This window comes from Aedes albopictus, chromosome 3 (assembly GCF_035046485.1).
Source record: "Aedes albopictus strain Foshan chromosome 3, AalbF5, whole genome shotgun sequence".
In the NCBI taxonomy this organism is placed as follows: Eukaryota; Metazoa; Arthropoda; class Insecta; order Diptera; family Culicidae; genus Aedes; species Aedes albopictus.
In genome coordinates this window covers 185,844,910-185,872,846 of record NC_085138.1, presented here as the reverse complement: position 1 = coordinate 185,872,846, position 27,937 = coordinate 185,844,910, and the positions used below count along the sequence as shown (strand labels likewise).

The 27,937-nt window shown below is 44.6% G+C and overlaps 1 protein-coding gene across 3 annotated transcripts; it reads right to left on the bottom strand.

Annotated features, from left to right (window-relative positions):
* Nucleotides 1–85: 85 nt before the first annotated feature.
* On the bottom strand, nucleotides 86–26,588 carry LOC109429192 (serine/threonine-protein kinase polo). Of its 3 annotated transcripts, XM_019705076.3 has the most exons (7): nucleotides 26,456–26,474; nucleotides 25,766–26,162; nucleotides 13,169–13,393; nucleotides 12,473–13,094; nucleotides 11,937–12,264; nucleotides 11,624–11,870; nucleotides 86–1,246 (listed from the first exon to the last, which is right to left on the bottom strand). In XM_019705076.3, the coding sequence occupies exons 2-7, from the start codon at nucleotides 25,865–25,867 to the stop codon at nucleotides 1,055–1,057; spliced, it is 1,716 nt and encodes a 571-aa protein (XP_019560621.1). In that variant the 5' UTR covers nucleotides 25,868–26,162; nucleotides 26,456–26,474; the 3' UTR covers nucleotides 86–1,054. The 3 variants fall into 3 exon arrangements, with proteins under 3 accessions (XP_019560621.1, XP_019560620.1, XP_029718769.1); XM_019705075.3 differs by having other exon boundaries at nucleotides 25,766–26,588; XM_029862909.2 differs by having other exon boundaries at nucleotides 12,500–13,094; nucleotides 25,766–26,588.
* Between the last annotated feature and the right edge of the window lie 1,349 nt (nucleotides 26,589–27,937).

Below are 27,937 nucleotides of genomic sequence, written 5' to 3'. Positions count from 1 at the left end.
GGCCTCGGATCGACAGTTTTATGGGTGTAACAAGGGCGAAAAGAATTAATACCGAAATTTCAAAGAAAAAAAAATGCAACACATGTTATCCTAAAAAACGCCTTATTTATTCCAAATTATATCTACAACATTAAACTTATCGGTCTAAAAGATCCTATCCGTAGCTATTTGCTCTGTACTCAGTTTAGCATAGAAGATGGACACCTTTTTCTTATCGTTGTCCCGGAATTGTATGTTGTACTACATAGCAATGTACGTTGCAGTTTAGAGGAAACATTCAAGTGAAACGCAACTGCTTCTGGATTAGTTCATAGTCTTGTTTTTTTGATTACCTAACCACGGATGGCCTCCATTTTTTTCACCGATGGACGTGCCGTAATAAATCAGTAAGGCACAAACTACTGCAGTGTTGGAAAATTATTTTCACTTTAAAATACTGAAAAATACGACGCATTAATCTTGCCCTGTAAAACAAAATTGCATGTTTTCAGTTCAATAAGGTGGTACTTGTTGGTCACGTGCTACTTAAACTTAGAAACTATTCGTAAATTTCTAAGGAAAAGTACAGTAGCGAACTGTCAACGCTGGCGGTCGGTCGTGCTCTATTCGTTGATCATGTTGCGTTAGTTTGCCGCTCAAAACTGCGCCAAACTCTAACGCAATATGATCAACGAATAAAGCTCGACCAGTGGCGTAGCCACGTAGGGTGGGTGGTGTGTACGATTAAAACCCCTCCCAGAGGCAAAATTTGTGGAACAAATTTTCAGAATAAAACGCTTTACGGTGAGAAATTTGTCGGCTGTGCCACTGCTTTGAAGCTACGACTCAAATCAAATGTAAATGGCCAGATTATTTATTGTTGTTTACGAAACGTGAACGTCAAATAAGTAAAAATAAAGTAAAAACGTGTCATTCGTCGATCGTCGAAAACCGCTCCCAGAGCAAATTTCTGGCTACGTCACTGAGCACGACCGGCCGCCGGCGTTGAAAGTTCTCGCTACTGTACTACCGAAATAATCAAAGGGAATGTGTTCCGATGATGCGCGTTCTCCTCTCACGACAACTTCTCCAGCAGTTTCTTGAGCTTCTCGTGCGCATATCGGATCTTCTGGTAGAGATCGCTCGAACAGCCCTGCTCCTGGATCGTGGAGAAGCGGTACGTCCGGAAGTTTTTGTTGTTGTCCATTAGCGTCACGGCTCGCATCAGGGGACAGAGGATGATCTTCTGATGGTCGGAGAAGTTGAGCTGTTTGAAGAGAGGAAAAAAGGTGAGGATTAGGTATGTTTTTTAATGAAATGATAATAAGGGAGGTGATTTTTGAATGCAATATAACGGAAAAACTTCCTATTCTGACTTTACTAGATCCATGCCAGGCGTTCGATAGCATCAACACTTCTAAACTACCGAAAATTATCACATCCATGAATGTTTCGTTTACTCTGACCAACGGGAGCGGGACCTTTGGCATAAATTCGTTTGGCATAAGGTCATTTGGCATAACGGTCATTTGGAATAATCGAGATGCACCCTTCTTTATTATGCCTGTCCTTATGCCAAATGACCGTTATGCCAAGTGACCTTATGCCAAATGACACAGACTACTAACTCCAATTCAAGGTGTCACAGTACCGAGCAATGAGTGATCGATTGGATGAAAAAAATGCTCGATAGTTAACGGAGCCTGTGGGATACCTTCGCTACCCCCATTCGCACAACAGTCCCATGAATAGGAAACCCAGCAAACATGGGACTGTTAGCGTGGTTACTGGTAAATGAGGGCTATCTACAAGAAGGGCCCTCTCCGATAGAGGTGGCTGCGCAGCCTTGACTCTATCATGGACTTTGCGTCCGCGAATTCGCGGTCCTAGTACCTCAAGCAGGCCATTATTAAACTTCAGAAGTTAATGATGGTGGCCAGGCAGGTCCACGAGAAACTCGTGGGAACTACGGCAGTTGCAGAACTCGCGAAGTCAAATGTTACGATGTCTACCCAGACGAAGGTCTTCGCTTTCACGAGTAGCCCCAAAAGGTGTGGCGGATGCTATTGCATACGACAAGCATTCGCAGAAGCCATACGTGAGAAGCTACCAGGCGGCACCCGCAAGGCTAGGTGGCTATTAACTTCGAAGGCGGGTAGCAAAGTCGGCAAGGCGAACCCCAGCCAGGCATCCCGGAAAGACGAAAGGGTGGGCCTGAAAAGGTCGGCCCATCCCGGATCATAGGGAACAGGGGGTTGCGTGCACTGATTGGTCCTCAGCAACTACAAGAAAGGGCTGGTCAGGGAGAGGACGCCATTTGGAAGCAGAGAAGAACAAATCGCAAACGATACAGGAGCGTAGGGACACCAGGCCTAGAAAACGTAGGAGGGCAGGTGCCGAGCGCATGAAGGGCGACGCACTCGTCATCAAGACTGAACAGTCCAAATAATCGGAAGTCTTGAAGGTGATCAAAAACGACGCTAAGCTTATGGATCTGGGAGCCGACGTTTCCAGTATTAGATGTACTCATACAGGTGAATTGATCCTCGAGCTCAAGGCACGCAAGGGCGCCGTCTACAAATGTCTGATGGAAGATGTCCTTGGCGAGGGCGTTGAGGTGAGACCTTTTACGGCGGAGGCGACTCAGTAGATAAAAAAACTGTAACGCAAAAAAGCTTATCTCGCCACTGCGACAACAGTGCAAGGTGCCGGTTGCCAAGGGAAACGTAAGGTGAGCTGGTCAGTATGCCAACGGACCTGCACGAGCCACCGGATGTTTGCTTCAGGTGTCTGGAATCAGGACACAAGTTGTCTGAGACCAATGAATCCCACCTACCCCAGACTACATCCCTGAGTCACAACTGCAGTGGTTATATCACCATCGACCGAACAGCTACCTGCGAAACTGCTATAGCAGTATGTTTACTGGTCAGTCTCTAACAACAATAGGCTTCCAATAGCAGATCTGTTGCCATCATCAACTGCTAGCATCGGGACGGCAGCCGAACTGATAACGGCGGAATGAGAGTGAGATCCTCGCTCTCGACTCATCGATGGACCACTGCAGTGCACTGAACCTTGACCGTGATCATCATCAAAACCAGTCGAAATTGGGTCGCCGGACAGATAACTGGGCACCGAGCCCACGCGAAATTTTAATTTGTTAGTTTTTAAGCTCCAATGTAGTTTTAAGTATAAAGATGTTAGTGTCCGAATAAATGTGGTTTTATTAAGTAGTGTTTCTGTAAATCGCGCGTGTTTTTTAAATTGTGAACTGGAAATCCACGTACCAGCACCAGGAACCCCAGAAACATCGAGCTAGGATTTGATCGCTAGACCACTGGATTGGTCTCCTCTGGATCCCCTCGTCCCCCTACACACAACTGGTCGATGTCGGACCTGACCCGATTGCATGCTGCTATCGAAGACCAAGGAAAATAGGAGTCAGGTGCGTTCATTGTGGTCCTTCGAAGCGGATTAGGACTAGAGAAGGATCAACGGGAGCTCGAATTGGATACAGTTGACACGGAGTCGACGAACGAACGCTGTTAGGTGCCATCTTGCCAGCTATTCAGGATTGTATGCTGCAATTGTTGTCGTGCAAGAAAGGATTGCCTGCGACAAAGGATCAATGCATTTGAGGGAATAAAGGATATCCACCATCATCCTTTGGAATTAGCGTCGCTTGGCTTGGACATTCGCTGCGCGGTATTTTCTGTCAGGTTAGTGAACACCGCTTACTATATGTCCAGCCGACACTAGGCTACTATCGCATCCTAACACCTGTGTTTTCCACAATTCTGCATGCGCGATATCAACGAGATTCGGACCTTTTGGAAATTTCCTGGATACTGGTTCCCATCGTGTGGCTGGAACTGGACACGATTACCATTCACTGCCATTTGAATTGCATGGTTCCAAGTGGAGGAGGACACCAACCCAAGGAGAACGATTGCTACAACACCGGAGGACACTCACTGGACTAGCACCGAAACTTGTCTCACAGGTAAATGTTAAAGAACGAGTATATGTCCAGCCGAAGTGTGCCTTTCGTTTTACTTACACCCAAATTTCGACCATTCTGGATCATTCTCAACGGAGCCAAGCTGGACAGGACCGTCAGGTGGCTTCGGAAACGGCCTTGTATTCTGTGGTGCTGTGCGAACGACGAGACTATTCGTGGCAACAGGGTGCTATTTCATCTCCTAGGAAGATCGCCTCAGAGGTGGTGATACATTCACTACCTGACCATTCATCCGCCATTCATCTGGTTGACGATACCGATCACCACGGAAGGATCGATACTACCATCGGGGCATGTGTGGACGAGAAGAGGCAGCGTCAACGGATATTTGTCCAGGTAAATACACCTTATTAGAGTATATGTTGCCGAGGCTAGGCCTACAGTAAATACACCTGTTGATCGAAATTCGTATCCTCTTCGACTCCTTATTTACACACGTGAGCCCTGTGGACCCGGCTGGGTCTGTTGAATGCCTTTCGTGAACGTTGATCATCCGCCTTGGACATTTGAGTGAATTGCACGCTGGACTTGCACCGCTGTTGGTTGTCTGGGTAAGCCACCACAGTATATGTCCAGCCGTGGCATTTATTTTGAATACTACATCGTATCTCCCTCCTCTTCATTCCTCTACTTATCGTTATTGCTGAGACGAACTGGTTGACGTTGAGAAATCACACTGCACTGATCGTGATTTGCTATTTGGATTGTCGATTATCGTTGGGCGGAACCGCCTGTTTTGTCAGGTTAGTGAACACGATAGTATATGCCAGCCAAGCTAGGCGTATACGCGGAATATTACACCACCATCTCTCTATTCTGTTGCCGGTGATTTGTGACGTCAACTATGCCGCCTGCTGGATCATCCACTAAGAAAGTTTCGCTGAAGCAACTAACTGCAAGGCATGCGGGAACACAGTCCTCACTTCGGGACATTTTGGAATTCATTGAGGATTTCAAGGAGGATACAAAACTTTCTCAAGTGGAGGTTCGTCTGGAGAAGTTGGAAGAGATATGGGAGAAATTTTCCGAGACGTTAGTTGAGATTAAATCTCACGACGATTATAACGGGGAGGAGACTTATGACAAGGAAAGGCGGGAGTTCAACAATCATTATTATGAGGCGAAATCTTTCCTTGTGGATCAAGTTAAGGAGTTGAGGGAACCATCGTCGTTAGACCAAAGTGTGAGAACTACCGATGCGTCAATGCATGGCGTGCTTGATAATGTACGCTTGCCGCAAATCAAGCTTCAAAGCTTCAATGGAGATATCGACGAGTGGTTAGGTTTCCGGGACCTGTTCACCTCTCTTATACATTGGAAACCTGATCTTCCGGAAGTGGAAAAATTCCACTACCTGAAGGGTTGTCTTCAAGGGGAACCACGGAGCCTGATCGATCCATTGAAGATAACCAAGGCAAACTACCAGGTAGCATGGGATATGCTGCTGAAGCGTTATAACAACAGTAAGCAATTGAAGAAGAGGCAAATTCAGTCACTGCTGTCGTTGCCAGCGCTCTCCAAGGAATCCGTCGGGGAATTGCACACACTTTTGGAAGGTTTTGAACGGATAGTGCAAACCCTCGATCAGATAGTCCAGCCAGCCGATTATAAGGATTTACTGCTGGTGAACATCCTCACGTCACGCTTGGATCCAGTGACGCGTAGGGGATGGGAAGAGTATTCTTCGTCAAAGGAAAACGATACTCTAGATGAACTTAGGGAGTTCCTCAATCGGCGAGTGCACGTATTGGAATCACTGCCACCCAAATCCACGGACACTAGGGGTGTCCATCAGCCTCAACCACAGCCGAAGCAGAAGTCATCCTTCACAAGGACCAGCTTCACCACATCGCAAGCGTCGGGGATGCGTTGCATATGCTGTTCGGGGAATCATCCGCTGTTCCAATGCAGCACATTCCAACGGCTGTCGGTTTCAGACAGGGACGGCCTGCTGAGAACTCATTCCCTCTGCCGAAACTGTCTCAGGCCGGGTCATCAGGCTCGGGAATGTCCATCCAAGTACTCGTGCAGGAATTGCAAGGGTCGCCACCATTCCATGGTCTGCTTCAAGTCAGAAAAGGGTGGTGGAAATAAGGTTTCCACGGTTGCAAGGGGCAACAATCTATCCTCCGACAAGGAATCACAAGGAGCTTCACAACCCAGTTCCTCTCAAGTGGCTAATGCGGCAGCCACTGATACAACGGTCTCAAATGCAGCGCACCAATACTCTTCGCAAGTTCTCCTTGCAACAGCGATCATCGTGATGGTGGACGGCGATGGAAATAGACATCCTGCTCGTGCTCTTTTGGATTCCGGCTCCGAGAGCAATTTCATAACCGAACGGTTGTGCCAACGGATGAGAGTGACCCGAGATAAGGTGGACATTTCGGTTTTAGGCATCGGACAAGCTTCAACAAGGGTTAAGCAACGAATCCGAGCGGTGGTACGCTCGCGATTATCTCCGTTTTCGCGGGAATTGGATTTCCTTATTCTACCCAAGGTGACTGTTAATCTTCCGACAACCTCAGTCAATATTGATGGTTGGACCATTCCAAGCGGTATCGAATTGGCAGATCCGGCATTTTTTGAGTCGAAGGGAGTGGACATCGTACTCGGCATCGAGTCGTTCTTCGACTTTTTCGAAACAGGCAGGCGAATCTCATTAGGCGAAGGGTTACCAACCCTAAATGACTCGGTATTCGGATGGGTCGTTTGTGGAGGCGCATCGACTTCCATCAACTCTCTGCAAATCAGTTGCAACACTTCAACTTCCGGAAGGCTGGACCTACTATTGGAGCGGTTTTGGGAGTGTGAAGAACTAGAATCGGAAAGAGCATTTTCTCCAGAGGAGCGACGCTGTGAAGAGCTCTACCAGCAAACAGTTCGTCGAGAGCAGGATGGTCGGTACACCGTCGCTCTCCCGAAACACAACGAAACACCTCTACACTTGGGCGAGTCCCGAGAGATTGCATTTCGTCGGCTTCAAGGAACGGAACGTAGGCTGGCGAGGGATGCCAGTTTGCGAGAGCAATATGTCGCGTTCATGGACGAGTATCTAGCAATGGGACACATGCGGAAGGTCGACCAAACTACTCAGGAGACGGTCCAACGATGCTATTTGCCGCATCATCCGGTGGTCAAGGAGGCAAGCACCACCACTAAGGTACGAGTAGTGTTCGATGCTTCCTGTAAAACGGCATCAGGAGTGTCGTTGAACGATGTTTTATTGGTGGGGCCAGTGATTCAGGAGGATCTAAGGTCGATTGTTCTACGGTGTCGCACACGCCAAATCATGCTGGTATCAGACGTGGAAAAAATGTTCCGCCAGATCAACATCTGCGAAGAGGATCGACCGCTCCAATGTATCCTGTGGAGATCTACGCCGATAGAAGAGGTTGGCGTGTATGAGCTGAACACCGTGACATACGGTACCAAACCAGCTCCCTTTTTGGCTACCAGGACGGTAAAGCAACTGGTGGAAGATGAAGCTACACAGTATCCCATGGCAGCACAAGCAGCCAGCGAGGACGTCTACATGGACGATGTCATCACAGGAGCGGACGACGTCGAAACGGCACTGATTCTCCGAGAACAACTTGACCACATGATGTCTAAAGGAGGTTTCCGGTTGAGAAAGTGGGCGTCTAACTGCTCCCAGGTATTGGAAGGCGTACCACCAGAAGACCTTGCCATTAAACAAGCAGCAGAAATCAATTTTGGGACCGATCCGTCCATAAAAACTCTAGGTCTGACATGGGTGCCCAAAACCGACGAGTTGAAATTCCAATTCGAAATCCCAGCGTTAGACGCGGCAGAACAGCTCACTAAACGTCGAGTTTTGTCCATAATTGCCACACTTTTTGACCCTTTGGGTCTACTGGGAGCTGCTATTACCACCGCAAAGATTTTCATGCAGCAGCTGTGGTCAGTTCAGGACGAGAAAGGTCAAAAACTGGATTGGGATCAGCCACTTCCTCCCACGGTGGGTGAGGCATGGCTCAACCTGCGCAACCAACTATCAGCGTTCAACCAAATCAAGATCGACCGTTGCGTCATCGTTCCAGGAGCGGTTTCGGTGGAAATACACTGCTTCTCAGATGCCTCGGAGAAGGCCTTTGGTGCTTGTGTCTACCTGAGGAGTGTAGACGCCGTTGGGAAGGTGATGGTGAGGCTTCTTACCTCGAAGTCCCGAGTAGCACCCTTAAAATGTCAATCGATTCCGCGATTAGAGCTTTGCGGAGCACTGCTTTCCGCTGAACTGTTTGAAAAGGTCCAATCATCCTTGAAGCGCACGATGAAGACATTTTTTTGGACTGATTCGACATGTGTTCTACGCTGGATAAACGCTACTCCTACAGCATGGACGACGTACGTTGCAAACCGGGTGTCGAAGATCCAGGCCATCACTGAAAAGGGACTCTGGGGACACGTACCTGGTGTTGAAAACCCTGCAGACCTCATATCGAGAGGAATTTCACCGAAAGATATCGTAGATAATCGTTTCTGGTGGCAAGGGCCAAGTTGGTTGGAAGGTGATCCTGAAGGATGGCCAAAACTTCAGCAAGGACTTGGAGAAGAAGGTGAGGATGAAAGACGTCGTACTGTTGCAGCAACCGTAGCTTCGTCGTATGCTGAATTCAACGAAGAATACATCAGTAAATTCGCTACCTATACCGACATGATCCGCCGAACTGCTTATTGGCTACGATTGATGGAATTGCTACGCAAACCTACAAGTGACAGGAAGAATGGATCATTCCTGACTACTGCGGAATTACGAGTGGCAGAGAACGTTCTGATTAGACGAGTACAGAAGGAAGCTTTTAGTAAGGAATGGAAGGCGATCGTAAACCAGGCCGTTCTTCCATCGAACTCTCCGTTACGGTGGTATAATCCTACGATCTCCAAGGATGGAATCATGAAGGTGGGCGGCCGTTTGAGCAAATCCCAGGAAGCGGAAGACAGCAAACATCCCATTCCTTTGCCAGCTCGCCACGCCTTCACCCGCAAACTTCTGCAACATTACCATGAAAAGCTATTACATGCCGGTACGCAGCTTCTGCTGGCTGTAGTAAAACTACGGTTTCTGCCACTGGGAGGACGAAGTGTCGCTAAACAAATAGTCCACAATTGCCTCAAATGTTATCGCTCGAGACCAACACCAATCCAGCAATATATGGGAGATCTACCAGCAGCACGAGTCACCATCTCTCGGCCATTTTCTCGAGCAGGTGTTGACTATTTTGGACCCATCTATATCCGGCCAGCCCCTCGTCGTCCGGCGGTGAAGGCTTACGTCGCACTTTTCATCTGTTTATGCACGAAGGCGGTGCACCTCGAATTAGTTACAGACCTATCGACTGACCGGTTCCTCCAAGCTCTGCATCGTTTCGTGGCTAGACGGGGAAAATGTAGCGACATCTACTCCGACAACGGAACCAATTTCGTTGGCGCTCGGAGAAAATTACAGGAGTTTCTGAATCTGCTGAAGGATCAAACCCACAGAGAAATCGTTTCCAAGGACTGTGCCATGCAAGGAATTCAGTGGCATTTTTCTCCACCAAGCGCCCCTCACTTCGGAGGTCTCTGGGAGGCCGCCGTGTGCTCGGCAAAGAAACACCTCTTGAAAGTCATCGGTGAAGATCCAGTTTCTCCAGAAGATTTCGCAACGCTGCTTGTTCAAGTAGAAGGGTGCTTGAATTCCCGACCGCTCACGCCCTTGACGGAGGATCCGGACGATCTGGAACCGTTGACTCCCTCGCATTTCCTTGTCGGCACGTCACTCCAAGCATTACCCGAGCCCAACCTCGAAGACATCCCCATGAATCGTCTCGACAAGTACCAAGTGATGCAACGAAAACTCCAAGATTTCTGGCGAAGGTGGCGCCGGGAGTATTTATGCCAACTCCAAGCCAGGACAAAACGATGGAAACCACCGGTACAGGTGGAAGTCGGAAAAATTGGTCGTTATCCAAGACGAAAGGGTTCCCCCAATGCGCTGGAGAATGGGGCGAATAACAAGGTTACATCCAGGAGAAGATAACGTGGTTCGGGTCGTTACAATAAGGACAGCTTCTGGCATGCTTACTCGTCCGGTAGAGAAGTTGTGCATTTTGCCGATACCAGACTGCAATTCCGAAGAAGACCTCGAGGACAGTTCATCCAGCAAGCAAACGTAATTTTCGTTCCATTCCCCCACCCTGTCGAAGAGGATATTCCTGTTTTTTTCTCTTTTCAGAAATATGGCATTTCTGGGTGGGTGAGGATGTCTGAGACCAATGAATCCCACCTACCCCAGACTACATCCCTGAGTCACAACTGCAGTGGTTATATCACCATCGACCGAACAGCTACCTGCGAAACTGCTATAGCAGTATGTTTACTGGTCAGTCTCTAACAACAATAGGCTTCCAATAGCAGATCTGTTGCCATCATCAACTGCTAGCATCGGGACGGCAGCCGAACTGATAACGGCGGAATGAGAGTGAGATCCTCGCTCTCGACTCATCGATGGACCACTGCAGTGCACTGAACCTTGACCGTGATCATCATCAAAACCAGTCGAAATTGGGTCGCCGGACAGATAACTGGGCACCGAGCCCACGCGAAATTTTAATTTGTTAGTTTTTAAGCTCCAATGTAGTTTTAAGTATAAAGATGTTAGTGTCCGAATAAATGTGGTTTTATTAAGTAGTGTTTCTGTAAATCGCGCGTGTTTTTTAAATTGTGAACTGGAAATCCACGTACCAGCACCAGGAACCCCAGAAACATCGAGCTAGGATTTGATCGCTAGACCACTGGATTGGTCTCCTCTGGATCCCCTCGTCCCCCTACACACAACTGGTCGATGTCGGACCTGACCCGATTGCATGCTGCTATCGAAGACCAAGGAAAATAGGAGTCAGGTGCGTTCACAAGTCATGGTACTGTAAAGGCCCTGACAGGAGCAAGCTGTGTTGAACAGCAAGAACCTAACGGGAGGTCCAAGGTGCCCGGTTTTCAAAAGAGCCGCAACTGACAAATTAAAGTGCAGGTAACTGCAACGTAGCTCAACAACTGCTTTGTCAGGCGGTTTCTGAGTTGGGGACGGATATTGCCATCATAGCGGACTCATACCGAGTACCCGCCGGCAATTGGGTCGAGGATAGGTTCAAAAAATGGCGGCGATATGGACGACGGATAAATACCCCGTTCAGGAATTGGTGTCTACTACCTACAAGGGCTTCGTGGTCGCCAAAGTATACGGGGTATTCTTCTGTAGCTGTTATGCGCCTCCGTAGAGGTCGATAGAGCAGTTTACGCAAATGCTGAACTGTATTACGACCGTGCTGACAGGGAGCAGGCCGATGGCTACACTCACAGCGATCACATGGCGGTTCGCTACAGTATCGAAAACAACAACTGGCTGTGGGTAGAGGAAGAGGCGGCTAGACCAAGGCCAAGCCCTCGTAAGTGGAAGAGATTACACTTCAACGACGAGGTATTTAGGGAGGCGTACTTTCCGTGAGTAAAGTACCTTAGCGGTCTCCTATGGTTATGATGAGACTTGGCCCCTTTTTGAATTAAAACTCAACCTAACCCGATCAAAAATATAGTACAACTTATGTATCTATGACTTACCTGCACGGTGCCGTTTGTCAGATGCATCACGACGGCGCACATCGTGCGGAACCACGTGTGCAAGTGGGGAATACGGGAAAGCTGATCGCTTTCGATGTTGACTGCCCCCGCGCCAGCCTTAACCAAATGCTCCGTCATGTAGCGCTTGAAGTACGACAGCAGCTTCATCTTTTTCTCCATCTGAGGTGGATAGTTGTGAATATCCATGTACGTTTCGACGCCTTCCTTGTCGATAAAGTGCACATTGCTGCGAAGGAAAACGGAAATCGTTTAGTTTAGTGACTGCTGTAGGCATTTCCATGTGATAACTTACAGGCCGTTTGCTAGCATAATCAGCTTGGTGGTATCGTTAAACATCACTCCCATACCCTCGTCGCAGAGCTGATAGCCGAATCCGTACTTGTCGCTGTAGTCAACCCATTTCGAGACCCAGAAGAGTGGCTGCACCGCCGGATCGGTATTTTCATCGTCCAAATTGGTCGCCAGTTTTGGTGGCTTGGACGCGATCAGCGTGCTCAACTGCTTGTACAGATTTTCAATATCAGTCCGGTAGCCTTCGTTGTGTCGCGACATGGTACCAGACGCCGTGATGGCATCGTGGAGGTTGTTTTTGAGGAAGGACGATTCCAACCGGGTGTCATCTGCAAGCGAAGGGCAAAAAGTGAGTGAGTTTCTTAGCCGGGGTTTGAACACGGTCCGAAATGATATGCGATCAAAACATCAAAAGTAAGTGTTACTCTGAATCTTTGGTTTTTTTCAACGTTTGATGTTTTGATGGCGCAATGTTTTCGCTAATAACAATTAGAAATTTATCACCGTGCAAAATAAAAACTTTCGTCCCATGCCTACCGTTAACTTCTGAAAGTGGTTTCCTACCCATACGATCGACGTTCTCCAACTGGTCGGCACGGGGAGCCATCGTGAGACAAGAGATCGGGAGCGACGCTGGAATGTGCGCGCTGCACATAAAATCGAAATCAAACATTTGCGTTACGCTGGGCCGTTTGAGCGGATCCGACTGAAGCATGGAACAAATCATTTCGGCCGCATTGGTACGAACAGTAGAGGGAAGCCGGTAGTCGCACTTTCTAATCTTGGTGTAAGTATCTTTCAGACTTTTCGTTTCAAATGGCGGCTGCCCGACGAGCAGCGTGAACATCACACATCCTATGGACCAAACGTCCACCTCGTAGCTGTGCCCCTTCTTGTTAAGGATCTCCGGGGCAATGTAGTTCGGTGTTCCGCAAAGAGTCTTCTTGCGTTCACCTTCGAACTCTATCTTGGTGGCCAGACCGAAGTCACCAATCTTTACATGTAAATCATCATTCAGGAACAGGTTGCCGAGCTTCAAATCGCGATGGATAATGTGCCGGTCATGCAGATACTTTACACCCGTGAGCACCTGGTGGATGTAGTAGCGGCACTCGTAATCGGTAATTACTTTTCGACGTTTGTGCAATTCCATCATTGACTGCAAGGTAACGATAACGATTGAAAAAATAATGTGCGGTTTTCTACCACATTTAAACTCCGATGGTTACTTACTCGCTTCTTGCAGAGTTCTAGCACGATGTAGATGTTGAGCGGGTCGTCGAAAAAGCTATGGAAGCCCACAATGTTGCGATGGTTCAACGATTTGTGAATCGTGATTTCCTGTGTCATCTTCTCCTTCTGGTTGTGCTTCATCATCAGCTTTTTCGACACGATCTTGCCGGCGTACACTTCGCCCGTCACGACATCCATGATTTCGTAGCATTTTGCGAATCCACCCTATAGAAAAAGATGGACATATGACAATGTATTAGCATTGCAGTCACATTTAACGAAAATTAAATCTAGTATGTAAAGTGATTACTGAATTGCAAGTCAATTGGATAATCTACGATGAATTACATCCCCACAACTTCGACATCGTGGCGCTGCAGGCACTTTGTAAGACTGGACAGAAGGTGTGGAAAAGCGGGCATCGAATGGCTACCTTCTATCAAAGCTGTGGCACCACCAATGAACTGGGAACAGAATAGTGTTGATACAACAACGTTTGATCGGGTGGGAGCCAATCAACGCAGGGATTTTTTAATGAAGAGCTTTTTCTATAACTACTAGCATCATCAACTCGCGCTGCTCATATGAAGGGAGACCTGATGACGAGAAAGAAACGTTCTACGCGCAGTTAGAGCAGACATACGATGGTTGCTCACCACGTGACGTGAAAATCGTAGTCGGCGACATGAACGCGCAAAGAGGAAAGGAAGAAATGTAGGGTAGGGCGGGCAAGATGGGTCGCGGGGCAAGGTGGGTCAGTGCCATTTTTGAGCGCATTACTCATGTTTTGATTATGTTAATAATTTTGTTAGATGACCAGCATGAATATACAAAAGTTTATACAAAAATAAAATGGTTTTTAGCCATTTTTCTTATGCGATACATTCCATATAAACGACCGCGGGGCAAGATGGAGCACCTTCAATTGCGTATTTTTGGAACATTCAAAAGTTATTTATTTTTTATTACAAGACTATCTCATAAATGACTTCAATCAGGCGGAATGAAAGCTCAAAATTATAACATAAAATTATGATATTTTTTTTAGTGAAAACATTGATTTTCAAGTCGCCTTAGGACCACTTAAATCGTAAAGTTTTTTATATTCCAAATAAATTTATAAAATGTTTACTAGTAGCTTTTGTTTACTCAGTATGGATATGGAGCATATATGAATGCAGAACAAATCTTATTTTTTGACGTTTTTCGTTGAGAAAATGTGAATTATTTAAAAGGTGACCCATCTTGCCCTGCACTTTTTTCACGGCGCAAAATCGATCACTTTTTAACCCTTTATAAGGCCGAGAAAACCAGGCTGGATTCCGTTCTACATTGGAATATAAAGTACATGTGGTGTGATGAACAAAAACGATTTTATTTTCAAAAAATTCGATGGTCGATTTTGTATGAAAAAATTGGTCTAAATTTCAATTTTTTGTCAACAAAGTTTAAAATGTTGTTATTTTGTGATGCGTTTATCAATCATGCTGATTTTTTGATAAGTTGCCCCAATATTCATGAGTTAGGGGTTGGCGGGACAATATGGACGACACCCTAAGGTTTTTGCCAACTTTAGCTGGCAAGATGTCAAAAGAGTTTAGTTTTTTGATACAAGTATCCTTTTAAAACATATTTAGCATCTATTGCATAAGAATGCTCACGAAGAAAAATGATTTATCCACTTCAAAAAATGTTTTGGAAAATGTTAGTTTTTCATGACCGTCTTCAAGCATACGGGGCAGAATGGACACCCCCATGGGGCAATATGGACACCATGAGACTTTTACGAATTTCGTACATTATTTACACCTATACCTAAAGTAATTTCATTACAAAACAACTATTATGGATCAATAATACACCGAAGTATTTCTTTTTTGTTCAGTTAATTTAAATTCAGGCTGTTTTGGATAAAGCTTCGCTTTTGTCGACATGTACAGCTGTGCCTAGAACAGCTATTTTCCACTGCTGTCGTTTTTTGACCAATTTGTTTCACCCTATGTCTACTATAGTGAACATTTAACCGAAAATATACTGAAATCAAAGAATTTGGTTGGTTTGTGATTTAGGTTATATTTTTCCCTTGCCGCTTCTTTCAAAAAGGTGTCCATTTTGCCCCGGCAGCAAAAGATATTTCCATATTTGATTTTTGATATAATAAAGAAGAAAATATAAACATGTTAAGCATGTAGATCCAGGAGATACGCTGGCCCAAAACTGGAGAACGCGAATTCCGAGCGGTGGATCCCATCGCCAACACTTCATTCAAGTACCACATCTACTACAGCGGCGGCGATAAGGCAGAACGTGGAGTTGGCTTTATAGTGATCGGGAAGCAGATGAAGCGAGTTATTCGGTGGAAGCCGATAAGCGACCGAATCTGTGTGTTGAGGATGAAGGGCAAGTTCTTCAACTACAGCCTGATCAGCATCTATGCGCCAACGAACGACAAACCCGATGACATGAAGGATGAGTTCTATGAGAGCCTTGATAAGGCCTACGGAGAGTGCCCAAAACAAGATGTCAAAATAGTCATCGGAGATGCAAATGCGCAGATCGGCAGAGAAAGTTTCTTTCGGCCTGTCATTGGAACGGAAAGCCTTCATTCTGTTACCAATGATAATGGTCTGCGCCTTGTGACATTCGCTGCTGCTAGAGGGATGGCAATCAGCAGTACCTACTTCGCACGTAAGAATATCCGAAAACACACCTGGCGACACCCGAGTGGTGACACTTGCTCCCAGATAGACCACGTGCTGGTCGACGGGCGACATTTCTCGGACGTCATAGATGTGAGGTCCTACAGAGGCCCGAACATCGACTCGGATCATTATCTTGTAGCCGCTAAAATTCGGGCGCGATTATCCAGCGTCACGAGTTCAAGAAACAACAGGACGATGCGTTTCAATATCCAGCGCTTGTCAGCCGAAGGGGTTGCTGCACAGTACCATCAGAAGCTAGACGAGAGGATAGGAGAGACCAACGGATCTGGAGATGTCAACAGCTTGTGGGGAAGTATCCACGAAGCAGTGACAACAACAGCGCAAGAGGTGATTGGTACCGCTCAGCGACGCCAACGTAATGGTTGGTTTGACGAGGACTGCCAACGAGCGACGAACGAAAAGAATGCCGCCAGAAGTCGAATGCTAGTGGCCGGTACCCGGCAGAACAGAGAGCGGTACAGGGTTGCAAGAGCAGAAGAGAAACGAATCCACCGCAGGAAAAAACGGCAACACGAAGAGAGTGTTATTGCTGAAGCGCAGGAAAGTATGGACAGGAACAATATGCGGAGATTTTATGCAACTGTCAATGGCGCGCGGCACAAGACTGCGCCAGTGCCCGCCATGTGCAATGACCGGGAAGGAAATTTGCTGACAGACAAAACAATGGTGGCAGCCAGGTGGAAGGAGCACTTCGAAGATTTGTTGAATGGTAGCAGCGAAGGAGCACCCAGGAACAGGATAAACATAATGGATGACAGTCAAGCAGTGGAACCACCAACACTGGATGAGGTTAAAAAGGCCCTTAAGGAGCTGAAAAACAGCAAGGCTGCTGGGAAGGACGAGATCCCGGTCGAACTTCTTAAGCACGGAAGCGAGCAGCTACATCAATCAATCCATCAGATTATTATAAAGATTTGGGAGGATGAAGAATTGCCCACTAGTTGGTTGGATGGCCTCATATGCCCAATCTACAAGAAAGGGCACAGACTGGAGTGTGCCAATTACAGAGGGATTACCCTTTTAAATTCGGCGTATAAGATACTGTCGCGTGTCCTGTTCAACAGACTGCGACCTCTTGAGGAGTCCTTCGTCGGCGAATACCAGGCTGGTTTTCGTGAGGGCCGATCAACGACGGATCAAATGTTTACCCTGCGGATGATCCTAGATAAATTTCGGGAATATAACTTGCAGACTCACCATCTGTTCATTGATTTTAAAGCAGCGTACGATTCAGTGAAAAGAAATGAGCTTTGGCAGATAATGTCAGAACATGGTTTTCCGGCGAAACTAATTAGGCTGATACGCGCAACGCTGGATGGATCAAAATCAAGTATTCGGATCGCGGACGAAGTGTCTACGTCGTTTGTGACCTTGGATGGATTGAAGCAGGGGGATGCTCTTTCAAATTTATTGTTCAACATTGCACTCGAAGGAGCGATTAGGAGGTCAGGCGTGCAGAGGAATGGCTCTATCATCACACGGTCGCACATGCTCCTCGGTTTTGCGGACGATATTGATCTCATCGGCATCGATCGTAGGGCAGTGGAGGAAGCTTATGCTCCTCTGAAGAGAGAGACAGCGAGGATAGGCTTGACGATTAACTCTACCAAGACGAAGTACATGATAGCGGGTAGAGACAGAAGCAGGCCTAGTGGTGTTAGTGCTGAGGTAGTGATTGATGGGGAAGTGTTTGAAGTTGTTGAAGAATTTGTTTATCTTGGAACACTTGTGACATGTGACAATGACGTTTCCCGTGAAGTGAAAAGGCGTATTGCAGCTGCGAATAGGGCCTTTTACGGATTGCGTAGCCAGCTTAGGTCCCGTAACTTGCAAACGCAAACAAAATTCGCTCTGTATAAGACGCTGATTCTTCCGGTTGCCCTCTACGGTCACGAAGCGTGGACGTTAAAGGAGGTAGACCGAAAAGCTTTTGGAGTTTTTGAGCGCAAAGTGCTGCGGACAATTCTCGGTGGGAAACAAGAAAATGGAGTGTGGCGCAGACGCATGAATCACGAGTTGTACCAAGTGTACGAAGATGCGAATATTGTGAAACGTATAAAATACGGCAGACTTCAGTGGGCTGGACACGTAGTGCGAATGTCGGAAGAAAGAATAGCGAAAACAATATTCAGCAGAGAACCCGGTAGAGGTAGGCGGCTTCGTGGGCGGCCGCGAACTCGCTGGCTGCACGCGGTTGAAGAAGATCTACGATCCCTACACGTTCGGGGAAACTGGAGGAACATCGCCCAAGACCGACGAAGATGGTGCTCTACTATACGCTCGGCATTGGAGTAAAGTTACTTTGTAGCCAACAAGAAAGAAAGAAAGAAAGCATGTAGATACAGCAAAACTACTTGCATGTGTTCTAGAAATATCAAGTTTTAATCGACCTTGCAATAAATTAATCACTAAATCTTATTTTAGATAGTATGAAAATTATAATTTCCATGCACAAAAAACGGAGGACGCAACTTTTTCGTGTAAAATCAAGTATAATTTTAATTTCGAATGTTTCTTTCCTGAAACTACGTTTTAGACAAATGGACTATATTCTCCATTCATTAAAAGTTCAAAAAAGTTCGCATATTTCAAAATATTGAGGGTGTCCATTCTGCCCCGGGTGTCCATATTGCCCCGCCTACCCCTATATGTGTGGATTTGAACTCGATTGGTCAATCATTTTGGACGATATGGCAATTTTAGTACAGGTCGGACTCGATTATCCGGAGTCGGGTTCTGGCACTTCACAAAATAATATCTCGCAAACGGAATGCTGTAAGAAGCTGAAATTTTTACTGATCACATATCAAAGTTGGCTAGACAAACTGTCAAAATTTCAGCTTTATAGAGCATTCCCTTCGCCAGATATATGTTTGAGAAGCATGTGATTCTGACTCCGGATAATCGAGTCCGACCTGTACATGCCCATTTATAATTGTACATTTTTTCAAAAGGCTGAGGTCCTAAAAGTAATGAAGCAATCAAGTTGAAATGTTGTCCACAAGTATAAGGAACATAGGCCTTTTATTCCCCATCATTTGATTTTCGATTCGCTCACCACAACAGAAGTTCGAGCTTATAAACCTTTATGCACCCAAAATGGCAGTTTTTGGACCGACATTTTGATCTAAAAAAGCCCATTCATATTTGTTATGGCTCAAAAAAATCATGAGTGTTCACAAAGGCCTAATGTGTCCATCAGTTGAAACAGAAGTTGTAAAAGTTTTCTAAACGAACAGAAAAAAATATGTGTGGCAATATAGTTACCACTGCCTTATAAGGGGCTGTTCATAAACCACGTAGACCAAAATTTGGCCATCTCAGACCCCCCCCCCCTCCCCCCTCGTAGACTTTTGTCCATACAAAAATTTTGAAATTTGTATGGAGCGTAGACTTTGGTCAGACCCCCCCCCCTCCCCCCAAAAAGTCTACGTGGTTTATGAACGGCCCCTAAAGGGTTAAAACTGCTTGTTTAACATCATATTTTGTATTTAATGAACCTTTCATCGACTTTTAGCATAGCTAACTAGTGTATTAAAGAGTAGCGGACGAATACAAACCAATACGATTTGTATTTACAAAGTTATGGTGATCCATCCTTAGGTGACCCATCTTGCCCCGCCCCACCCTATAGACCGGTTATCGGGCTAAACAATAGAGGTAATAAACTATAGAGGAAGAATGTCGCTGGCGTCGCTGCCGAAACATCTCTTGCTGGCGGAGATAGGCCGGGCTACAGTGATAGACATTCGTTTAGCCGAGGCTAAAAAATTTTCAAAAAAGTGACAGGAAACTCATACAAAAGATTTTATGATAAAACTTTTTTATCGTAGTGATAGTATATCTAGTACTGTTTTATAAAAATGTGATACATCACACTTACATATACACTGAAACAAAAACGAGGGTAAAAACCCTTCAAATGTCATTTTTTGCCTAGACATTCGTTTAGCCGAATTGTACAATTTTTAGGATTCCATAATAAAAACCATCAAATTTCAAAAAATATCCAACAAAGTCATTTTGTGTGGTGATCTGTATTATAGATCAACTTGTAAATCATGAATTAGATCGTTTTTGGAAGTGTTGCCATATTAATTTTGCATGCATCTCATATAAATATGTCATAATATTGTAAATGTTTCTAAATTGAGATTTGAATCTAATGGAAGTTTCATGACCTAAGCAGGATGAAAATTTACGAAAAACAATGTTTTTAACAGAAAAAAAATAACGCAAACTATAAAAAATCACGTATTTAAGTATTGTTTTGATGAAAAATGATGGTTTCACTTGCATAAATCACAGCGTTTACTACTATTACGTCTTCTAATAGCTCCCAATATCTTCTAGACTGTATTCTGGCTGAAATAATATACATTGGACGGCTCATATTTCGAGAAATGGCACCGAAAGTATTCAAATTTTAAGCATGAACTACTTGTTTCATAATTTAGACATTCTTTTCAAATAAATCATGTTAAAAATGAATGTGGCTTACAACTTAGACTCATTTATAATATATTTCTTCAGATTGAATGAAATAAGCCAATTGTTTGACCATATCTTGCATTTTTGTATGAGCATCTGCTTTTGAATAAACAGGGTACAAAAAATCTGACACTTATTGCAGTTCTTTCACTTTGCAGTCTTCCAACTCATTTGGTAATGCTAGTATCAAACAGGTATACTCCATAGGCATTACGACACGTCTTTTTTTTAACGCAGAACTATTTATTTTAGCTTTTATCAATCCCATTTTAAAGTTTAACCAACCAAAAACCAATATACTTAATTTTTTCATGACATTTTATGCAATAATTTGAACATTTTTAACAATAATTCTGTGCCATATTTTCAAAACTGCTAATCTAGCTTACGTTTGAGTGTTTACAGAAATCATTTTTTTAAAATAAATTTGTTTATCGTCGCTTCTCCTTATCAGGACATTTTTTTATAATATTTCTCTGAATTTAACAAATAAATAAACTTTTAAGGTCAATTATTTTGCTAACACGTCATAAACTAAATGCCTTGGAGTTTATCCTCGAAATATAATCACGAAATTGCAAAAAAAAACTATTGAAAACCAATTTTTCATTTACCTCGGCTAAACGAATGTCTAGGCAAAACATGACATTTGAAGGATTTTTACCCTCGGTTTTGTTTCAGTGTATATGTAAGTTTAATGTATCACATTTTTATAAAACAGTACTAGATATACTATCACTACGATAAAAAAAGATTTATCATAAAATCTTTTGTATGAGTTTCCTGACACTTTTTTTGGTCTCGGCTAAACGAATGTCTGTATAAGTGTATACACTGTATAAGTGTCAAAGCGAAAAAGTATGCAGTTTGACAGATAGATACCCGACATGTTTGCGAGCGAGAACAAAGGGAACAGCAGCGACATTCGTCCTCTATAGTTTATTAACTCTATTGGCTAAACTAGTAATCCTACATTATAAGGCAATCTAGCGTTCATCACCCTTCTCTCTCAAGCAGACACAGAAGATAGCAATTTTTTGTTTAATATTTTCATACGGAAACGTTTCCGTATGAAAACAAACCTATCCTCTTCGGGAGCGAAACAGAGAAAGGTGATCAAACGTCAGATAGCCTTATAGAGATCTGCGGAGGCGGCCATTGTGAGCCAATCGTGCAGAGAGAACTGTCAAAGTGTGAGCCAAATGAACATGCTTATCGTTTGTAGGAACGCGTCGTTCGAACGGTATTGCAATCGAAACTAAATAAATTAAAATTATTTATTTTTAATATCGAGATATTGGCGGCATATCTATGTTTAGTAAAAAGATAAAAATTTATTAATTCTGCTTTCAAAAGCTCAAGCTTATGACGACACTTTTGTTGCTGCACTTGTCGAAAAAACTTCCGTTGCTGCTTCTTGCTTCACTTCTGCCGATATGATTAGCGTAACACTTTTGCATTGAATTTCAGATTTCTTCGATTGCTCCGCTATTTCAACAAAATTTTGAAAAAAAAAATCTATTATAATTAGAAAATGTAAACAAAACAACTTGAACCACAATGGAGTCACGCACAAAGTTTGAACATCTAGCTTTGTAGCAAGTGTTGGCAGCTGTTGTAAACAAAACAAACAGCGTTGCCGAATCGACGTATGTAACTTCCGCTCATCTCTATGTAGAGGATTTCTAGGCTAAACAGCCTGTACCTGTACGCCGTAACGAATGATAACGGTCAACGATGCGCAAACTTTGCAGCCTCCCGTGGTATGGTAGTCCGAAGCACTGTTTTCCCCCGAAAGATATCCTTAAAGCCACCTGGAGATCATCCGACCAACAAACAGAAAACCAAATCGACCACGTTCGATAGTTTTTTTAGAATATGTATAACCAATGTCCGCACATATCACAGTGCGAATATAAATTTGGAACTCGGCTTAGTCGGCGCACTATGCATGCGGTTAAAACTTTCGACGGTTATTATTGTGCCTTGCAAGATAAATCCGCGAAACGCGTTTGTCTCCTTCTTTTCCATCAAGTTGCAAAAATATGACCGCACCACTATGAGCGACCTGATGGTCAGAAAAACTGCATGCGGCGCTTATATCAAATCCACATGAGGCTGCGGCGATATAGCCGCGAGGAGATGCACGCGATACAGACGCAATGTGGAAATGGAAAAGATGCAGCCGCATCCCCCTGCAGCATCACTAAATAACATCCCGATTATTAAACACAAAGCCGACGAGGTGATGCGTATGCTTATAATGAATCAATGTCGCGATAAATAAATATTATTAAATACGATTTCTGGCCACCTGAGTTGCCATTGTGTTAACTTTTGTTTTGATATGAACGGCCTGAAGGCTGCTGCGATGCTGCTGGGTGGGTGACAGTATCTGTTCGATTTTGACATTGCGTCTGTATCGCGGGAATCTCCTCGCGGGCATATCGCCGCCGCCCAATGTGGATTTATTATGAGCGCCGCAATACCACACATTGATATCGAATGCCGCCGCGGCTTAACATCGAGCATCGAGACACCGCGACTCCGAATCACAGAAACGACTGGTACGACGGCGAATGTGAACTGTTACACAACAAGAAGAATGCAGCATTGCATGGCCGAGAATGTTGCAACAACATTACGAGGGCGAATGAGACGCGTTAGAGATTCCAGTGTAAGCTATCGAAGAGTGGACGCTCATTTATAATAAAATAAGCAAAACTGGGTTCACAAGGTAATCTGAAGTTACCCTACGAAAATTAACTTTTTGATTAGAAGCCGCTTTAGCTACACACGCTTTTTACCCTTCTAACGCTTTTTAGACCTCCCTAACCATTCAGTCATTGGCGCGGTAGCCGCATTACACCATGAATTAGGGGTCACCTGTTTAGTGGATTTTTACCATAGGAACAGGAAGTCCGTAGTGTTATTCTTAGCCAATTGAGACGATCGCTACCAACTCTACACAGGCAGCTATCTAGGCTTATACTCCATTGCACGGTGACGTCATCAAGAAATCGCTCTCTTTCTCTCCTACGGGAAATTAGAAAACAACAGGACCAACACCTGTCAAATTTGACAGGCACTGGTCCTGTTGTTTTTTCAAACTCTCTGAAAGAGCGAAAGAGATAGAATTTCGCCGTGAGGTGGTCTATTGGGAAAAGAAGTTAACATTGATGGTCAACTTCCAAACGAGCCCGAATAGCCCGACAAAACAGCTCAACCCACACACATCCACACCACTCACAGAAAGCGTAAACATCAAGCTTTCTGGTAGTGGTTGTGATATGCGTGGGATGTGGGATTGATTCCCAATATGCCCTAACTCGACAGAAACGTGTTTGTTTATAAAATGTTGATGCAGCCTTTTCAATTTTTGATCTTAACGGAAGCTCTACAAGAAGCAGAACCGCTTGCGCAGAGGCCTTGTGTCACAAGCCGACATGTGATGAGACAATCACGGGAATCTTCTCACGAGCGAACGTGAGATGGTCGTGAGCTGGCGGCAGCATTACGATGAGCACCTTGATGACGACGTTGCAAGCACAGAAGGTAGCGTGGGAACAGATGTAGGATTACGCGCGCAGGACGAAAAACTTCCAGCCTCTAATCTCCAAAAGATTGGAGAGGAGGTTGGCCGATTAAAAAACAACAAAGCCGCTGGTGCAGATCAACTACCAAGCATGCTTCTATAATACGGTGCAGAAGCACTGGTGAGAGCACTACACTGGGTCATTACCAGGATTTGGGAGGAAGAAATATTACCGGAAGAATGGGTGAAAGATATCGTGTGTCCCATCTACATACAAAAAAGGCAACAAGTTGAATTGTGCCTATCACACATTACTGGGCGCTATCTCGTAAATTTTATGCCGGATTCAGTTCGGATCAGGCTGGATTCATGGTTGAACGCGCTACAACGGACCATGTATTCGCCATCCGCCAGGTGTTTAAGAAATGCCGCGAATACAACGTGCCCACCAGCGGCGTCATGGTCGCGATTCTTTCCGTAGTCAAGTTTGCAGATTGTGAACGATTGATCAAGGCGAAGATGGATCGAGTAATGTGCCATAGTTTGAGTATCAGGGATAGTCTCGACTCCCGAGTCCCTTCGAATCTCGCAGAGGGTTACGGCAAGGTGACAGTCTTTCATGCTTGCTGTTCAACATTGCTTTAGTAGAGAGTGTAATAAGGAGACCGGGGATAAACACGAGTGGAACGATTTTCACGGATCCGTTCAGCTGTTTGGTTTCACCGATGATATTTATATTATAGTTCGCAAATTTGAGACGACGTTTGACGCATAGGTTCTTTTAAGTATGGACTTAGTATGATTGATATAGTGATGATTCAAAGGACCACCAATGTATGCGGGTCACATACACGGTATTAGGACCAATGCTATGTTTTACAATTTTGATTTTAACAATGAATGGATTAAACATTTGGAATTCCATTATACATATTTATTATACATAATACACACAATAATATAGCGTTTGAAAGATCAAGAAACATACATTATTGATTTTTACAGGGCTCTTTGAAGTGAAGAGCATCCTTAAGGTCACGGTATTAGGGCATGGCACGGTACTGGTGACCGACGACGACACCAGCAGAGGAACAGATGTGGCAAGTAATCGAGCTTACTTTGGGACTTCGCCGTTCGCAGAACTCTACGACTGAATAAAATTCGGGACTTTACGTGCAAAGGGTCAACGCACTTTTGGAGTTTTCGAACGGAAGATGTTGCGTACCAGGAGTTGCATCAACTGCTGAGAGAACGAACCATTGTCCACACCGCGAAAATCGGAAGACTACGGTGGGCGGGTCACGTCATCGGGATGTCAGATAACAACCTGAAGCCGTTCATAAACCACGTAGACTTTGTGGGGGAGGGGATCTTGCTAATACTAATTTCTAACCATACAAATTTCAAATTTATTTCTTGATGGATTCCAAGAACCCTTTGTTGAAATCACAATTTAATTTCTAGCTCGATCATTCGACACTACTGCGTCCATTCATAAATCATATAAACGTTTTGACAAATGGAAGGAATTTAAATAGGACCTTTTCAAGGTTTATGTTTTGACAAGACATGTGGGGAGGAACCGGAGAGACGGTCTGAGAGTCTGAGATGGACAAAATTTAATCTCCTTAGAAACAACATAAGCGACAAGCCAGCAAGCTAATTAATATTGAAATTGAGGTTAGACATCATAAACAACTTTTGGGTCTTGTTATCCTTGAAGATAATTGTTTTGCGTGTGCAAATAACTTCTTAATTAGGACATTGCTAGTTTAAGATTTTAGTCCAAATCCTAAAATAATTTGTAAAACTGCAAACCAGACTAAAAATTAAACATGCATGACTTACCTTGCCGAAAAACCGCAGCCTTTTGTAGGTCCTTCGGGCTGTGGCGTCGTACAATTTCTCCGGGATGTCCGACGACTTATCATCAGGTTTGATCGAACTCATTTTGAAACTGCTTTTCTCCCGTCGCGATTCCCGATTCCGGTTGATTCCAGGCACAGCTTAATTTTCAACAAATAACGTAAAGGAAGCGACGATAAATCAACCGAAACCGACTCCAGCTACAGAATAGGATCTTGATCTTCGCTTTTACTTCTCCCTACTGTCCTTATTCCGGTTTTTCGCGACACTAAACACTGCTTTCTTCTTTTTCTTGCCGGCTCGTTCTTCCCGCAACAAATTCAAAATTGACAGCCCGGCGTAAACGGTCGAAAATATAAACCAACCGAACTTTCTTCACCTGAACGGAATGGCAAAATCAATCCTAATGAATCGTTTATTTTGATAAAGCCGATATTCATTGATAAGGTCACCGGGAGAAAATCGAAAATTACTGTTCCGATGACCGTTGAACTTTCAAAAAAGAGCCGCAGAACAAAAGATTCTCGTGGGGCTCTCTAGTCGGGAAACGAGCAGGAGCAGCCTGAAACCGGCACAACGCGAAACTATTTTTGGAATTTTTGGCGATTCACCAAAGCTTACGGCGCCGCGAGTTCACTCAACTGATTGACCACGGAAGGAACTTGGAAATACCGGAAGAAACTGTAGCAAACAATCGGCACCACACTAGAGATTTCCCTATAATCTTCACCGCAGAGCAATGATGGAGGAAAAGCACAAACTTTTGCGGGCTTTACAACTGACGAACGACCGACAAACTTCTGACGGGAGTGCGGCGGCGAGTGTGTTGGTAAGCCGGCGAAAAAAACCAAAAACGGAACGGGCGAAAATTAGTTTAAATCAGTAACAAATTTTGAAAACGACGTATAAGGGTTCGTTCAAATATTACGTAACGCTAAGAGGGGAGGGAGGGGGTCTAGCGCTGTGTTATGCTTCATACAAAATTCTAAAATTTCCCATACAAAAGTTGTTACGTGGGGGAGGGAGGGGGTCTAGAATTGCTAATTTTTGCGTTACGTAATATTTGAATGAACCCTAATCAATGCTACACTATTGATTATACGTCGTTTTCAAAAATTGTTACTGAAATGTCCGATTCGTTTTGTAAAGGGCCTATGCGGCGACAGCACAAGGTTGTTAAGCAAAGGGTGGGAAGTCAGATTGGCCGTGAGTTCGATTTGATTAGGTCGAATAGAGCTTGCTGACGTTTATTCACCTCTCTCTTTCAAGCATGTAGGCGGGAGCAAGGTTTTTATATAATGGAAGGTTAAGCAGGACGTTCAGTTTGTGGAGAAAAGCAGAGGAAGCCAAATTTCAAAGGAATTTGCTGAGGGGGGGTGTTTGTTTTCAGAATTTCTCACGGTGAAAAAATAATGGCCGCTCAGCCAGTTTTGACATCTAAGACTACCTTAGAATATGTAAATACCTTGGGCGGGAGGATTTGTTTTCATCAGGAAACCTTTCCTGATGACAACAAATCCTATTCCGCCTGCATGTTTGAAAGAGAAGGGTGAATAAACGTCAGCAAGCTCTATGAGCCATTTTACGAAGTGACAACAATATTGATGATGATATTGATTTTCACGGGTTATTGGACGCTACCTGCTGTCAAAATTCATAAAATTGGCTCGTAAATGGACTATGCATGGTATTTTTTTCTTTATTTAAGTGATTTTTAACACTTCAGGCTAGTTCATCACTGTGAGCGCCAGAAGGGCTTGGTATTTATTGCGCATTTCCCACCCCACTGGACCCCTTTCGCAGTTAGTATAAATTAAAGACACGGACAACGTCTTCAGCTTTCGGCTGTACAGACTGTTTTAAACTTAACATTAGACGACGGACAACGGAGCATGCACCAGTGGAAACGGGGAAGAAACTATTCTCATGAAAAGTTTCAACGCCCGAAGCGGGAATCGAACCCTCACCCCATAGCATGGTGCCACAGACAAACAGACGTAACACTCTGATAATTCCCATCGTACACCGATTTAACGGTCTTTTTCAAAATTTGATAGTTGGCCAACTGCCCAACCGTGGCGCTCGCTTAGTTTTTGTTCGAGTTTGACGTTTGCTCACTACCGCCACCTAGTTGGTGGTCGGCCAACCATAGTC

Bases quoted from the DNA above. Each gene is read 5' to 3' on its own strand.
- LOC109429192 (XM_019705075.3), bottom strand. From the start codon at position 25,867: ATGAGTTCGATCAAACCTGATGATAAGTCGTCGGACATCCCGGAGAAA. The intron at 13,394-25,765 runs GTAAGTCATGCA...CTTTTTCTATAG, and splicing joins GGCTGCGGTTTTTCGGCAAG to GGTGGATTCGCAAAATGCTA. The intron at 13,095-13,168 runs GTAAGTAACCAT...GTTACCTTGCAG, and splicing joins TAGAACTCTGCAAGAAGCGA to TCAATGATGGAATTGCACAA.